Here is a 15,573-nt window from a genome sequence, read left to right as displayed (position 1 = left end):
TGAAGGGACACATCCAAACACTTCCTTCACTGAAACTTGAGATTCTGTAAGGTTAGAAAACCCTTAGAGTTCCATGGTTTTAAAAGCAGAACCTGCAATAGGCAGTACAGAAAACTCCATGAACTCCAAATGGATATTTCCCCATTGTGCATGTTGGTTTTGCACATGCTTTGAACACTCACCAGAAGTAGGAACTTGCTCTTACCTTCATTGATGTTGCTGAAAATCGAACACTCAGTGTGGCCAGAGCATGTTTTGATGAAGTCAGCCCTTTGATAAGCTTTCCCCCACAATGACTGATCTATTTAAAAAATTCACATTACAAAGTCAGAAGTACTAGGACAGACAAATGAGATACAAAAGAGGTCACTGAAAGCTTCAACAGCTAATTCTACAGCAATCTGCAAAGTAGTTACAGCACTTCCTTAAAATCTCCTGAGATTATCAGGTCAGAAACACTGACACTTGGCAAAGCTAAAGTAAGAAATTAGAGATGCAACTACAGAAAAGTGAAATTCAAACTTATATTCAACCAAAGCTTCTCCACTGACTTTCCACCTGCCCCACATATTCAAGGTGAAACTACCCAGGTGATTTAACAGGTCATAGCACTTTTACTGTTACAAGAAGAGATCTATTTCAAGCTATGACTCTACCTGCAGACATATTCATTTGGGTATCAGATGTCCTTTTTATCATAAGAAAAAAGAAATGCCTAGAAAGCGAGGGTACTAATCTAATAACCTGTAGTCAGCTAATTACACAGACTAAGTTCAAGATTACAAAGTCTCTTTTTCCGTAGCTCGGTTTGAAACAACATTACTGAAAATCTGCTACAGCATCTGTCCAGGTCCTTCTCTGAAAACAGTCCTGTACATTGTGCAACCATGAAAGCTGGCACATTTGCTGGTTTATCAGGGAAACCACAGTGAACTGACAGAGATTGAAAAATCTGTAATTCTTGAAAAAATTCTTCTCAGATTACCACTGTTACCTTTTGGACAGTGCTTACTTCGAGATGAACGTGCTCATCTAGTGTCAGTCAATCCAAAACCTTTAATGAACATACAGTTTCAAAACTCTTTAAGATCTAAAATCTTTTTTCCTCACATTCATGCTCACAGAAAAGGGGTAAATTGATACAATTCTGCAATATCCTCTCTGCTGTGTTAGACTCTCTCACTCTACAGCCCATTGTAGTTTCTTTCCCATATGAGAATGACAATAAATCACGGACTTCAGAAATACACTTCAGTTCTCAATCAAAAACTGTCTCATATCAATGAGACAATAGCATTCATGTACTAGAAAAAGTACAGCATCCACCAAAAGTGCACAGACTGCATGACAAAATTGGACATTCTCTCTCTCTCTCTGCAAAGACCTGAAGTGGTAAAGAAGGTATTTCAAAAAAATACCCATTGAAAACTGCTAGAAACCCTGGTATTTATCTTGCAAGCACAGCAATGAAAAAAATCTGCAAATTATCAAGCAAGCAGCACTACACCCAAAAGTGCACTTTCCCAAACAAATTTAATGTCAGGACATTTTCACAAATACTTGACGTACTTTTGTTTTTTCCAATTAAAAAGCACTTTGTAATAGGGGATCCTACCATAACAACTTGTTAGCTCTTTACAGCAGTGGAAAGGCACTCAGGTATAGGTTTTGTGTGAATACTGGAAACTGGTTTTTTTTTGGAAACACACACAGTGCAATTAGTCTTCTAATTTAAACGTTGTGTCCTTATTTCCAAAACTTGTGAAAAAACACTGTTTCACAAATGAAACAGTCCTCCTAAACTCTGCATTCCCCAATTCCAGCAGCAAATCAAAGCAGAGAATCACCAATTCTGAGATATGAGCAACAGCCCTGGCATTTACAGAGCACCTATGCATTTATGAGTAGTATCTCAGCCCTACCTCTATTTGATGAAGTGATTTGAAAATAGACAGATCAAAAGGCAAGAGATGCTCCTGAATGTTACTGGTTCCAAAAGGTCCCCCTGTTCCAGTGACCTGGCATTTAAGACATTAAAGAACTGAGTTAGTGTACACAATCCAACTTGTTCACATTCCAGTCTCACACAGGCATTGGTCCAAGGGCAGTGGCTTGGAAAGACAGCCAAAGTTCCAAACAATTTTTCAAATATGAAATGATTCATGACACTTGCAGGTTAACTCTTCAGGAAAACAAATGCTAGTTGCTCCAGTAAGTGCACTGAACTTGAAGTGCCACCTTGTGCTTGCATTCTGTAGCACATGGGGCATGCAAAAAGCAATATCATAGGTAAAGCTGACCAAGGCTTCACTCTCAGCTGAAAATCAGAGTTACATTCACTGAAAACAACTTCTTTGAAACCTGTGAACCCTCCAAGTCAGCACTGTCTTTAATTCCACTACAAGGGATGAAGTTCAAGGCACTGACAAGATGGGTTTGAAGAAAACTGATATATCAATAAAAATTAATGTAGTATTTCCATATGGTCATAGGATTCTGTCCTCAGAGCAGGTCAGCAGCATAAAAAACAGGTGGTTTTATTTATGTTTGCTGTGAATAGAATTTTGAGAGATAACTCTAAGGGTTTTCTCTGGTTTTATGTAGCTTACAAGTTCTGAATGTGCCTACTCACAAGCATTCAAGAAGGGCTAGCAATTCTGCAGATGCTGATTTTTCTACACAATAAGCTCTTCTGCAGCCAGAAAATCCTCCGTTTATAAGATTCTATACAGACAGAGGATGACAAAGGCAACTGAGGAGCCCCAGGAACACCAGCGCAGCTGTGGTTTTGCTTTCCTGATCCACCATTTGATTTCAGCTTTGAACACAGTTAAAAGACAGCTTCTCATGCAATAAAGGGGCTAAAATGAATTATTCAGTCATAGCAAGCAGTGTTAAAAAATTACTCAGGGAAAGTCTGATTCACTTATTTGGTAGGAAAAAAGTCAAATTGTCTCCTGACAAAAACCATCTGTTCTGAGGCCATTTTACATTTATTCTGAAATGGCATTTTAGCTAAAAATTCAGAGCCATCTATGAAACTGAGGTGCTTTTTAGGGATTTATTTTTAACTTTCAGATACAGTCAGACAGTGAGAAAGGTGCAAGATTTATATAGATGCACATATGCACATGTATTCATATACAGTGGCCTACCCATAGTGCCTGCAAAGAAAGCAAGGTTGAAGAGGTCAATATTTATTTCTTTACGCATCCCTACTGGCACACAGCAAGATTCTGTGGCTGCATCTATATAGAGGGCACTGCTGAAAAGACCACATTACACAGCAAACACCTTGGCTGGAGGACAGCATGGATTGAAGGTTGGCAGCATAAACACCTATTTAACATTGACCTCACCTTTAGATACTTGAGTCTACAAGTGAAATCCAGAATATGCCCTAGGTCTGTTTTGGCATCTCCATTAGCACAGGTAGGTTTGCCCTGCAGCAGCTGCTGAGTGACAGCGTACAACTGCAAGGGCCTGATGGTGAAAACTTCTCCAGCCATTAAGAGCTGCTCTCCTGAAAAACACAGTAGCTTAGGATCAAACACAATGCTGGGGTTTACACAGGAATAAATGGTACAAGGAAACTGTAGTAATACATGTTTGTCATTTATACTCTAAGATGAAAATTGAGGTAGCAAAATAATTTTTTTAACACCAAAATAATTCAGGTGTTCAAGTGGGCACTCATGATACAGGCCCAAAGCTCCTAATGCAACTAATGGCAAACTTCCCTCAGTCTTAACAGGACTGGAATCAAAGTTCCTTTACATAATGTAAGAGTTATGAAACTCTGAGATATCTCTAAGTTTATAGCAGTTAGGTTTTTTCTATTAAGAAAACACAGCACCTATCTAAAATACAGATCTCAGATCTTTTGCTACCTAAATGCAGAATTGTACTAAACGTGTTTTTTGGAAAGTATGGGGATTTTCTGCATGCTAGTACCAAAGCAAACAGCCAGAACAGAAAATGCCTTATCTAATTATAATTTTACAATCCAATTTAACAGTAGGAACAGCAGGAAGCAGCATATAAAAGCCTCTCTGAAGACACCATAAGCTCGATGTAGGCTACAGCAGCTGGAACACACACATGGAATCAATATCTTCCTTTTAGGGACACCAGTTTGACTTAATGGACAAGAAAGCATCAACTTTTTTGATAAGCAGAGTTCTCAGAAATGCTCTGAGGAGTAAAATTCCCTTCAGCTTCAGTGGGAGCAAGTCCAAGAGTCCAGCTGCACATACATTACTGGAAGGTTACACTAATACAGAGCAGTCAGTGACACATCAACAATTCTCGTATCAGTGAGACTGCAGGCACTAGTAAGCCAGCAAAGATTTCTTCACAAGCTTCCTTAAGATATTCCAAAATTCACTGAATGGACTCTCTGAGGTGGCTTCACCTAAAGGTAACTTTTTGCCAGAAAGTCTAAAATGGCATTGCTGAAACATGCTTCACCTATCATGCTTACCATACCTCAGCCAACTGTAATTATAAAGTAGCATCTTGCATGTCCTTCAAAACAAAAATAGCAGGGATTAATCCTTTCACATGCCTCCTGCTGTTAATGGAGCAGCTGGAGCTGTTGTAGTTACAGTAAGAGCATTTAATTTTTATCTGCCAGCCTCAGAAAAGCACACCAGAATTAACTGACCAGAAGGTCTCCTGTTTCCTGAATTCTGGAAGAATAATATTTAGATATGTTAAGTGATCTCTTGCATTTAATACAGACTGTCAGGACTCACTGACACAGACCAAACTTCCTTACGGGTTACACTAAAACACGCTGAGACAGAGAGCTTAGCAAAAGCTTCTGATCACCACTGCCACATCCTATCTCTTAAGGACACAGACTAGGAGGCCCTTTTCAAAACACAGATTCACCAATTTCTTGTTTCCAACAGTAGTTCTAAGACTGTTGCAGCTCCTCACAAAATGCAGCTTGAATTAAAGTGCAAGCAGCAAAAAAAGGCAAAAAGAAAGAAGGGGGAGAAAAAGTATCAGTTGGATATGGAAGATCAGATCTCTCAGTCTGGAGGTAAAATATGCAAGATATGTGAATGCATGAATATAGAGGAAAAAATTCCTGGATAAATACTGTAAGTTCCTTACCTTTGTGAAAGAGCTCTTCAGCCAGTGCAGCAGTGATCCCATTGATCTCCTGCAAACAATAAACCATTGCAATAAGTGTTATTTGCATACTTATGGCTCCAATTTTTTAATTTGGACCTTTAGTGAAGTATCCTTTTTTTTTCTGTGGTAGAGGATTGTTGTTTTTTCTTTTTAACTGAAATCAGGGGTGACTTTTTTATAGATTAGTTTGTAACTTGAAAATGCTTCATAAAAATTACTTGACATTGTTTTATTTCATGTGATTTTCACTTCCAAGATGAAAAACAGTGAAGTACATTTAAACAATTCCATTTTGCACACCATAATAAAAGGGCAGCAGCAACTTGAGCAAGTTATTACTAGCCATCATTAGCCCAACTTGGAAGACAGCTCCGTTTTGAAAAAATATTACAAGTGTAGTGTTCTTCAAATTTGAATATTAAGACTATTCTAATGCCTCAAGCACTCAACATTTCCTCAGAATATCACTAACACAGAGAATGCTTTAGATTAACAGATCTACTGAAAAAGAGATATAAAAAATAAGTAGTCTTTTGGACTTCAACTCCACTATGTTTGCTGCAAAGTAATGCAAACCTCTCCTCTTCTGATCATCCCTCTTCCCCCTCCCAAACCCTCCCAGGTGCTCAACCTCCATTCCTGGCACTGATGGCTCCAGCAGGAAAGGCTGAAAACTCTCAGTGCAGGGATTTGTACTTTCTAAATCTGCAGGTGCACAAAGATCAGCACAAGTATTTCCCACCTGGGCACACCTCTCTCCACAAAAAGTAAATGCTCTGTGTAATTCCAGAAATAGTTCTGAGTACTTCCAACAGCTTCCTTTCAAAGGCCCACAAAAAGAACAAAATAAAACTGTTTGTGAGGGTGAAGCTTCCCCTAGACAAACATCTCATTTTAAGGTAGCTGCAAAGTATAAACAGATATTATGGATCATTGCCACATTAATATTTCATGAGTTTACTTTGCTGACAAATACCTCATGATTCATAACAAGGGAATACATCTAACAGGACATCTGCAGCAGACAGCTCAGTTCATTTGATGAGGCAAGGGTTTTAGAACATCACATTCTTAGTGCAACTGAAACCCCATTCACTGAGGAGGAACAAAGCTTCCACGCCATAGTTTTGAGAACAACAAGCTCAAAGCTGTATTCCAAACAAAATTAAACAATTCTGATTCGCATTTGAATAAGCCAGTTACGCTCATCTGGCAAGCACAGACTAAATTGAAAACTCTATTCTGTATCTCTTTTGTCATCTGGGACACAGAGCCAAAAATCTTTTTTCTATATTTATAATTGGAACAAGATTATGACTTAGACTGTTCAGTGACTAGTGGGCAAAAAAAAAGGAACTCTATTCCTCTGTCAGATCTACAAGAGACTTCTGTCATAGCTGTAACTACTTAAATGCATCACACCCACAGAAGTCCATTGTTTGCAGGTGTCCCTGAACAGCAGTTTGTGGGTACTCAATGCTTTTCCTGCAAAACCTTCTATATGTAAGTTAACAAACCCAATCTTCTAAGATGACAAAGACCAGGCAACAAAATAAGCATCCCCATATCACTTAAGAAATCCTTTTCAATGTCAAAGTAACAAAAAAGTTCTACATTGCTGTCACATGCAACTGTTTCTCTTTGCTAGGCTGTACCCAAGAACAACTAAAGGCTTCAAAGTGAGTTTAATGTATCGATGGCTGGTATTTCTACTCCATTTAGTTCTACTAACCTGGGAAATGAAATAAAATAATCCTTACTGGAAATACTGCAAAAAGAATAGACAAAAATATTGTAGCCTTCCTACAGAAATTAATGAGGCAATATCAGGGATTATAATGGCTCCAGTATGTACATGGGTTGTCTGATAATGAAGATATTTTAAAAGATCAAAGTTCTGCAGAAAGGTAATTTTTTTCTAGTGGAATTACTGTGGTAAATATTTAGCTTTTCTCCTGAATGAATAACACTTTTTTTGGTAAATATTTAAAAGTATTCTAAAGTTCCAAGCAAAAAACAATAGAGTTCACAACTAAGTCAGATCCCCCTAAAGCAAAGAACTGCAGATTAAGCAACATCTTTGCTCTTAATATCCAAGAGCAGTTTAGAAACAGGGAAGCAGTCATATCCAAATACTGCTAGCTCTTTGGAAAAGCAAAAAAAGATTACATTACAAGAGGAAAAAAATAGTCCTTCTGAGGTCAGGGGCTAGGAAGAACTTTTGCTTGCATAAAAACCATGCATGTGGAAGTTACAATGCTGAAACTTTAAACAAGACAGAGCACAGAACAGAAAAATTATGCAATTTGCTGGCGATCACTGGAATTTTGGTCTATTTGAACAGAATTCTCCCTACACTGTCTGACATTTTGAATAAATTTAAAACCTCAAATCCATTACAGAGGGCTTGCCAGTTACAAATCTGTGCTTCTCTCTCAAGTCTGCAAGGCAATAGCAACACCATGGAATAAACCTTCTACTGTTTTTATCTAAGAAACTCTGAAGTCTCACCAGGATAATTATATTCATGTAACATAACTAAACCAGGCTAAAACTTTTATTGCTAAAACTTAATTAACACCTAATGGATCACTTGTGACTAATTTCTGAAGCTTTTCTATGGAACCCTGAAGGGCCTTCTCAAAACATCCTACCCCAAAGCAGTTACTGCTCCTTCTTTCTATTCAGTTCTATTCAGTGCATTTCCTCTTGATGAAACTCCTTCTCCCCCTTACAACATGATGCCATATTGCAAAAAAAACCTAACTATACACAAGAGATGAACAAATTGCAATCTGAACATGAAATCAAGTAATTGCTTCTTGCTTCAAGTATCCTTTACCGTAACATTCTGTCTGCTGGAGCTATTTCTCCAAAGGCCACTCCATCATTGTGCTTCCACAGAGAAGCATCATTTTTCTTCATTTGGGCTACTGCAAGCTGTTTCAGTGTGAACCACAGCTCCAACCATTAGCCACTAAGTAGGGGGGTGTGGATCCATTATGCAATGCTCATTTGAGAGCCAGCACTTTTGACTTCAGCCTAACCGATTCAGCCTCACATTTGTTCACAGCTTCCAACTCTCCTGCCAGCATTTATTTTCTCTTCTTAGAGTCCCTGCCCACACTACTTCCCAGCACAGGGTCTACCGCAATAAAAAGTGGTGTCAAAAATTTTAAAAATATGCTTTGTTATATTGTGCAAAAGGTTGAAAAAGAACCATTTTGACACACTCATGAAGATTCCACAGAATTCTCCCCAAGTCAGAGAACTAGGGAAAGAGACTCAGGCCTCTATTCAGACACTAAAAACATAACTTACATATAAATGAAAGTGTAGGAAGTGTGACAAAACTTTTGGCGCAGTAACAGGGAACTTGAGCAGCAGAGTTTGCAGGTAGATCTCCAGTTCCTTTTGTCTTTTCTCCACAAGGCTTTTGGAATTTTTTCCAATGATCTTCTTTGGAGGTAACAGGTTTTTATCTATTTTCTTCTCTGAAACAAGCTGAAAGACAAAGACCAGAGCTAATACCTGGCACACTGTCTGAACTTGCACAAAAGATGCAATGGAACACATTAAGCGCATGTTGCCTCATCTTGGGAAGATCCAAAAATAAAATTACTTCAGTAAATTCAGCTACTGCCTACAAAGTATTAGGTATTTTCAGAAAGAACATTTTGTCATGGAACGATCAGAGTAGTAACAGTGTCTGCTCAAAGAATCACTCTCAGTACCAGGGCAGAATGCAACAAATGTGATAAAACAACAAAATAATCAGTGCATTTCTGAGAAAGCAGAACACTCTTGAATAAAGTAGACTTTTCCTCATTTTTGTTTTTTATCAGCACTGGTTGGTAACTATCCCATGCTACTTTAAGGACCTATTTATCATCCACTGAGATGAGACTTTGGTCACCAAACCAGCTGATCATAAACATCCTTCTTAGCAAGTTCAGTGACTCCAGCCTGAACTCCCCTCTCTGACACAGCTTCCACCCAAGGCTGAAGCTGTCCCCGTCAACCTCCCCCAGTTCAAGAGGGGAGTGTAACAGGGGCAAGTAGCAATGTTCTTACAAAAAGGACTTAGTCTGCAGTTCAGATGGCATCTGGCAGCTATTCTCTCTCTTTATTGAAGAAAGAAATTATGTAAACCATTCTGTAAAACAGAACTACAAGACTGTACAAAGTTTTTTAAGATACCAAGGTCACAGTTTTAACATTCTTACCTTTTCATGCAGGTCATGGAAATCACTGTAACGATGTTTGACTGTCCACTGATGATTGCCAACACTGACCTGAATAATGTACACCTGAAAGGATGAAATTCAAGTAAGGACACTGCAAAACATTTAAAGAGAAGCTGACTGTGAGGCCTGCTGATTGATGGAGCACTCTGAGGTGGGTCTGTATTCTGCAAGAACCAGAGCTAAGGAAATGCTAATCCCAGCTCTGAGGTGGCTTTGCTGATGGGGGATGCCTGATCTCACAAGGGTGCTCCACAACAAGAACATGCACATGCCTCAGTGTAAAGCAATGGTTTTTTTTTTTGCAGCCCAAAGGTTAATGACCAAGGGCTCTAAGCTACTTCTTTTTCTGAAAGTTTCTGCTAACTGAAGTTGGTACTTATAGCTACCCACAAGCCTGAGACAGCAGCATCCCTTCTTCCTTCTACCAAGTTCCACAATGGGCAGAGGAACTTGGCAAGCATCCTGCTGTCACTTCAGTTAAGCAGAAATCTGGAGCTTAACCCTTGAGAAAACTGAACAAATCCTTTGGCTGGGTGGATGCTATTTTATTCCTTTTGGTGTAAAGCACACAAGACATCTTCCTGAAGAGTTACTGTGCCCAAAGAATCACTACAATTATCTAAAGCAACCCAACATCTCCTAATACAAAAATAAGTATTTTTAGCTATGCATGTACCAAACAAAGATTTTCATTCTAGGTTACTTTCTGGACTCAATAGTTTTGCAGGAAACTCAGCCTACCTTTAGATATGCCAGAAACAAGCCATCCCAAAGACATTTTAAAGGTACAAGCTAAAACACAAGCAGAAAACAAACAAGGCTCTGCAAAACCAGTTCCACAGCTACTTGAATACAACAAATTAAATAAACTATATTATCCAGTCCAACTATACTCTTTGGGGAAAACACCAACTTGTAATCAAATCTTGAAACCATTTAATACAGTTGAGAACTTGCTTACTACCACAGATCACCCAGAGCTGACTCATAGCTGCTATGAGGATGATACACATCTAGTTGCTAAACCCACTTGAGAAAACAAAAAGCATCAACAGTTTCAATCTGTTACATAAAAGACCAGTTTTCACTTACTGCAAGTACAGAGCAGCACAATGTCAAACATTAAATAGAATACCACCTGCATTTAGAAGATGAACTACAGTTCATGCCAGTTTTATTTTTGTAAGCATCTGACACCAGCTCACTGAACAAAACCCAAGCCCTACAGAGAACTAAACCAAGATGTCTGACTAGTGCAGGCAGTGAGTGACACATCAGTGCTGGGATGAGCACTGAAAGCACAGAAGAATGCCCACACAGAATTATGGACTCAATTAAGGCCTGTGCCTGTTTTCCTGTCATGTTGTGTTGGGAAACAGCAGATCAGGATTAATCACTGTGCTGGTGACAAACCAGAACCGAAATAACACCAGCATTCAAAAGCACGTCATAACCCTGAATAAAGCAAGAAGAGACTCAAAGAAACAAAACTTAGAAGTAAAGAAGTACTACATTTATAAGCCATAATAAAAATATCAATTCTTTTGAAAAGCTGACTGTGCTAAACTATGGCAGAGCAAGCAGCACATCTAAATGCAATTTACAATGAGTACACAAGGCATGAAACCTAAGATTAGACACTGGAACTTCACATGTCCCAACTGACAACTCACCAGGTGAGCAAGGAAACCCCTCCTCCCTGTATAAAACACAGAGTAAATTTGTAACAAAGGTTTAATATCCTTTTGCTGAAATGGCAAGTACTGACCACTTCTAGAAACACAGCACTTAGTGAAATGGACAGTTTAGTTGGGAAAGTACCTGTTAAAGTGAGTGTTTGCATGCACTGATACAATTCCTTAAGTCTTTAAAAAGCTGTAGCATTTCTCATTTAGAAGGCAGTCAGAGCAGGCAGTACATATTCACCCCCCAAACAGCATCAGTATGCAGAGACAGCAACTGATTTCACATCAATCCACAAGCTGCAATTATCTTGAAGAATAACTATATAAATGCAATATGCTGATGTGCATATTAAGACCTGTCTTAATGTAGAAATAAATAATTTTAAATAAAAAAATCCCCTTAGATATTTTACTGTTTTAGGAGCTTAAGTTCATCACCAACAAATTTTGAGTGCACTAATATGACAAGGCTGACAGCTGAAGTTAAGGTTCTCCAAGGGCTGCCTGTCACACCAAGTGCTAAAGGAATACACGGATAGACGATGACATCCTCACTCTGCACTTTCTTGCAGACATAAATAAATACACAATGTGAAATCCCCACCCATCCTTATGCCACAAAGTGCACTTCTATTGAGCTAAAACACAAAACCCTTCACATTCACAGGATTTCCTCCTCCACCTGTCTCTAACAAACTCTTCTGTATAAAAAGTTTTGTCCATCTTTCTATAGATCAGTTCTTTTGGTTACGTTCTACTTTGTAAAGTGTTTGGCATATTTGCAGTGTTATATATTTTTATTTTCTAGCAAGCCACTACAAGTTCTTTGCAGTTAAGAGCCCACATCACCAAACAGCATCCCTTCATCTTCCTAAATACTGAGGGGTGAAAGACCTACTGAACATTTTTAAACCAGATATTAAATAAACAACAGTGATTCCAGACTCCTTTTTGTTCGCTTCCTATACACAGTACAAAAACCTGCCTACCTTGCTTTACATGGAGAACTGGCATTTCTACATTGTGTTTCATCCCACTGCACATGCTTCAGTACTGTAAAAAACCAAATAACAACTCAACACTTAAATGACAGAGCTCTCCACAGGAAGCCTGGGACACAGGTGTGACTACAGCCAGTAGGTTCCAAATTCCAGAGCAGTGATGCAGCCACATCTCCTCCTCCTGCCTCATCAAGTAGTCAGTTTACACCCATTCAAGGAAGCAACAGTATTTCCTTAAATATCAAAGTTAGTATTTATGTTAAAAACAGCTGCAAAAACCAGGAAAAGCAGGAAGGCAATTTTAGGCTAAACAAATGCACAGCAGGAAACAAATGAAGCACTGACAGCCTTGAGGCCTTCTACATAAAACCAGTCTTCAGTCAGCATCAGCTGGACCAGCACACCCAGGAGAAACACCCTGTAGAAACGCTGACACCTTACTAACCCAACAGAAAACACATCAACCAGCACAGCAATTTTTTCCTGCTGGATTTACCCATACCTTGCCTTTCATACTAAACACTCCAACAAGAATCATGTTTTTGAAAGTGCCTTCAACACTACACAGAACTGTGGGCCTCCCTGATATACTCTACAGGATCTGATAGCACAACTGTCAAATGGATGTCATGACAGCCCCTTTCTGAGGGACTGAGCTCTGAAATACAGAGTGCAATAGGAAGTTCATATGCCACAAGAAAAACAAATCTTTTAAAAACAAGGATGTAGATAGGATCACTGCCACCTGCCCACATGGTAATAGATGAAGATGCAGGTTGCTACACTTGTATTTCCTTTCTCAAATTTAGCTGACTTTTACACCATTTAACAATCTCTGTCCTGGTGCAGGTCTTTGCCATGTCCTTAAGTGTCACTCAACTAATTATGAACACTAAATACATGGTATTTTTTTAAAAAACTTTTCAGCCTGTGATGAATTTTGTAAAATTTCTGCTTTCATTTAAAGATCTATTCCCACATTTCTAATGGCTTGGGCCTATCTCATAAAAATTGACAAGCAGCATTGGAGGGCTAACAGCTTCAGGAGGTTTACACAGGCAAGCTTAGTGCCAATGTGACTTCAAAAATGCAGCAAGAGAATCAAAGTAGGACCAAATACTGGTAAATCCTGTCTTTCATACACTGTACTTTTAAAGCTCACAAGAAAAATGGCATTAAAGTAGCATGGTATTTCCATAACCACTAAAGAAAGAAATCTGGTCTTCAAAAAATAAACTTCTTTGGGTTTAGCTGCAGCAGCTTAAAACGTTATCCTCAGTTATCAGCTGATCAGATGAACACCACCTGCAGTTACACACCTGAGCTCCAGCTCAATCTAGAACATTAATGGTGCTACCCAAGGGTGGCCCTACCACAGCACTTGTTTGCAGGCTGAAGCAGCAAAGAAGCTCCTTTCACCTCCTGCACCATAACTTCCAGAGGGATAAGGGGGCAGATGACACCGGCATTTTGTCAACTGAATGCACTTGATGTTCTCATTCACTGGTATTGCATAATACTGATCGAAATTCTCAACACCAGCACCAGCACTGCCGAGTCTGGGTTCACACCTGGCATGCAAGTTTCTAGTCCCCAAGCCACAGGTCTCACTGTGCCTCTCAGCTGACTGAGGGCTGAACCACATCCGAACACACCCCCAGCAACACCTCAAAGCAGTGATACCATTTCTGAGAATACACACCATGCAACTAACAGAATGAGCTCAGGCACTTCTCAAAAATTCATTTCAAGCTTGCTTCAAACTCCTTCACTAAAGGCTCCACATGTTTTGCCTGTAAATATGGCAACTCACCACTTGAAAGTCATTCCCACAATCGTGTTCCAATAGTCATCACCTGGGAAGGAGTTAGGCTCTTCATGTGCCACACCTGTGTAAAGCTCTGTCCTATTAACACTCAGAAACCATTCTCCTGTTGCTCAGTTTTCCCTGGATACCTTTACAGAGGCAGGAGCATGAAGTATTACTTCTATCCATCACACAACTTTCCAAATACTGTCTTTCTAAACCATTGCCCCCCCTTTCCCTTTTCTTTCCCACAGCAGGAAGCCTGTCATCCATGAGCATTCTGCTGGAAAAAAGGTCTTTCAAATCACACTAAAATAAGACAGAAGGAGAAAACATTTTTAGTTATATAACTAAAGGGTGGCATGCTCGAGGCATTTTTCTATCTGCAATTATACTGAGGTTTGTTTTAGGATGAGCTTCTTCCTGAAAAACAGACCAATTAACTCTTGGTAGAATGTGATCAGATGAAAAACAAGTTATATATCAAAAGCTTCATTCCTTCCCGCAATTAAAACACTGCTGGCAATTTTTTTTTGGTGGGATAAAAGAAAAACTGTCTATCCTAAATCATCTGATTTCCTCTGGAAATAAGATCAGACGGGTTTTTTATGATACTTCCACGCGAAGGAAGGATTCTCTGCTTTGTTTAGTCCAGCTTTGAAAGCTATGTTTACTCGATAGCAATCTTCCATAAACACACGCACATACACATAGATGTATACGGGCAAGAACATGACACGGAGCCTCCGCCTCTCCCAAAGGACCAAGGCTACGCGGAGCTCGGGGCCGCTTTTCCCGGCGGAGCCCCGCTCCCACGCGGCTCCTTTCCCCGAAGCCCCTCGGAAACTTGTGCCAAATGTCTCGCTCCGTCCTCAGCGTGGGCACAGCTCCGGCCGGGCACAGCTGCCGGAGGCAGCCCGGCACCGAGCCCGGCCTCACCCGCTCCCCCGGCACCGCCGAGGCGGCGGGCCCGCTGCCCCCATCCCCGCTGCCCGCACGTCCCGCACGGTCTCCCCGCTCCGCACCGTGTATGTCTCCACCAGCTCAGAGCCCAGGACTCGGGCCTCCCGCGGGGGCTCCTCGCCGTCCTCGCCTGCCGCCGCCGCCTCCATGTCGCCGGGAGAAGCGCCGGGGCGCAGCCGCTCAGGCCGTCACGGCTCCCCCGCGGCCGCCGCCGCCCGCACCCGCCGCCCGCCCGGCCCGCACTGCCGCCGCCGCCATCTTGGCTCGCCCCCCTCAGGGCGCGGCGCGCTCCGCCCGCGCCCCTTTATGGGCACAGGGGGCGGGGCCAGGCGCGAGGGGGCGGGCCCTGAGTGAGGGAGGGTCTCGATACAGGGGCGGGGCTTGGAGCCGACGGGGCGGGGCTATAGCCCGAGGGGGTGGGGTCTGTTTATCTGGATGCGCATGCGCGCTAGCTGTGCAGTGAGATCCAAGGGAAAGCCATGGAATCCAATCCGGTCCAACGCGGTCCTACGGAACAGGACCCAGTGCAATGGAGACCCAGGGAATCCAATCCGGTCCAACGCGGTCCTACGGAACAGGACCCAGTGCAATGGAGACCCAGGGAATCCAATCCGGTCCAACGCGGTCCTACGGAACAGGACCCAGTGCAATGGAGACCCAGGGAATCCAATCCGGTCCAACGCGGTCCTACTGAACAGGACCCAGTGCAATGGAGACCCAGGGAA

General features: G+C 41.1%; 1 protein-coding gene across 4 annotated transcripts in view; it reads right to left on the bottom strand.

The window, feature by feature from the left end:
• Window positions 1-15,053, bottom strand: part of NISCH (nischarin) — a 29,483-nt gene extending 14,430 nt beyond the window's left edge. For 3 of the 4 annotated variants that reach the window (XM_053953819.1, XM_053953821.1, XM_053953820.1), the window contains exons 1-7: window positions 14,911-15,053; window positions 9,372-9,455; window positions 8,467-8,649; window positions 5,125-5,173; window positions 3,360-3,523; window positions 1,923-2,018; window positions 206-301 (exon numbers count right to left, since the gene is read on the bottom strand). In XM_053953819.1, the coding sequence (XP_053809794.1) occupies window positions 206-301; window positions 1,923-2,018; window positions 3,360-3,523; window positions 5,125-5,173; window positions 8,467-8,649; window positions 9,372-9,455; window positions 14,911-14,997 (759 nt within the window). In that variant the 5' untranslated portion in view covers window positions 14,998-15,053. The remainder of the gene's footprint in view (window positions 1-205; window positions 302-1,922; window positions 2,019-3,359; window positions 3,524-5,124; window positions 5,174-8,466; window positions 8,650-9,371; window positions 9,456-14,910) is intronic. The other variant, XM_053953818.1, reaches the window with a different exon arrangement.
• Window positions 15,054-15,573: the final 520 nt, after the last annotated feature.

Source organism: Vidua chalybeata, chromosome 12 (genome assembly GCF_026979565.1).
Source record: "Vidua chalybeata isolate OUT-0048 chromosome 12, bVidCha1 merged haplotype, whole genome shotgun sequence".
Taxonomy (NCBI): Eukaryota; Metazoa; Chordata; class Aves; order Passeriformes; family Viduidae; genus Vidua; species Vidua chalybeata.
Note: the sequence above shows the minus strand (reverse complement) of the source record. Positions and strands in the feature narration are given on the sequence as shown.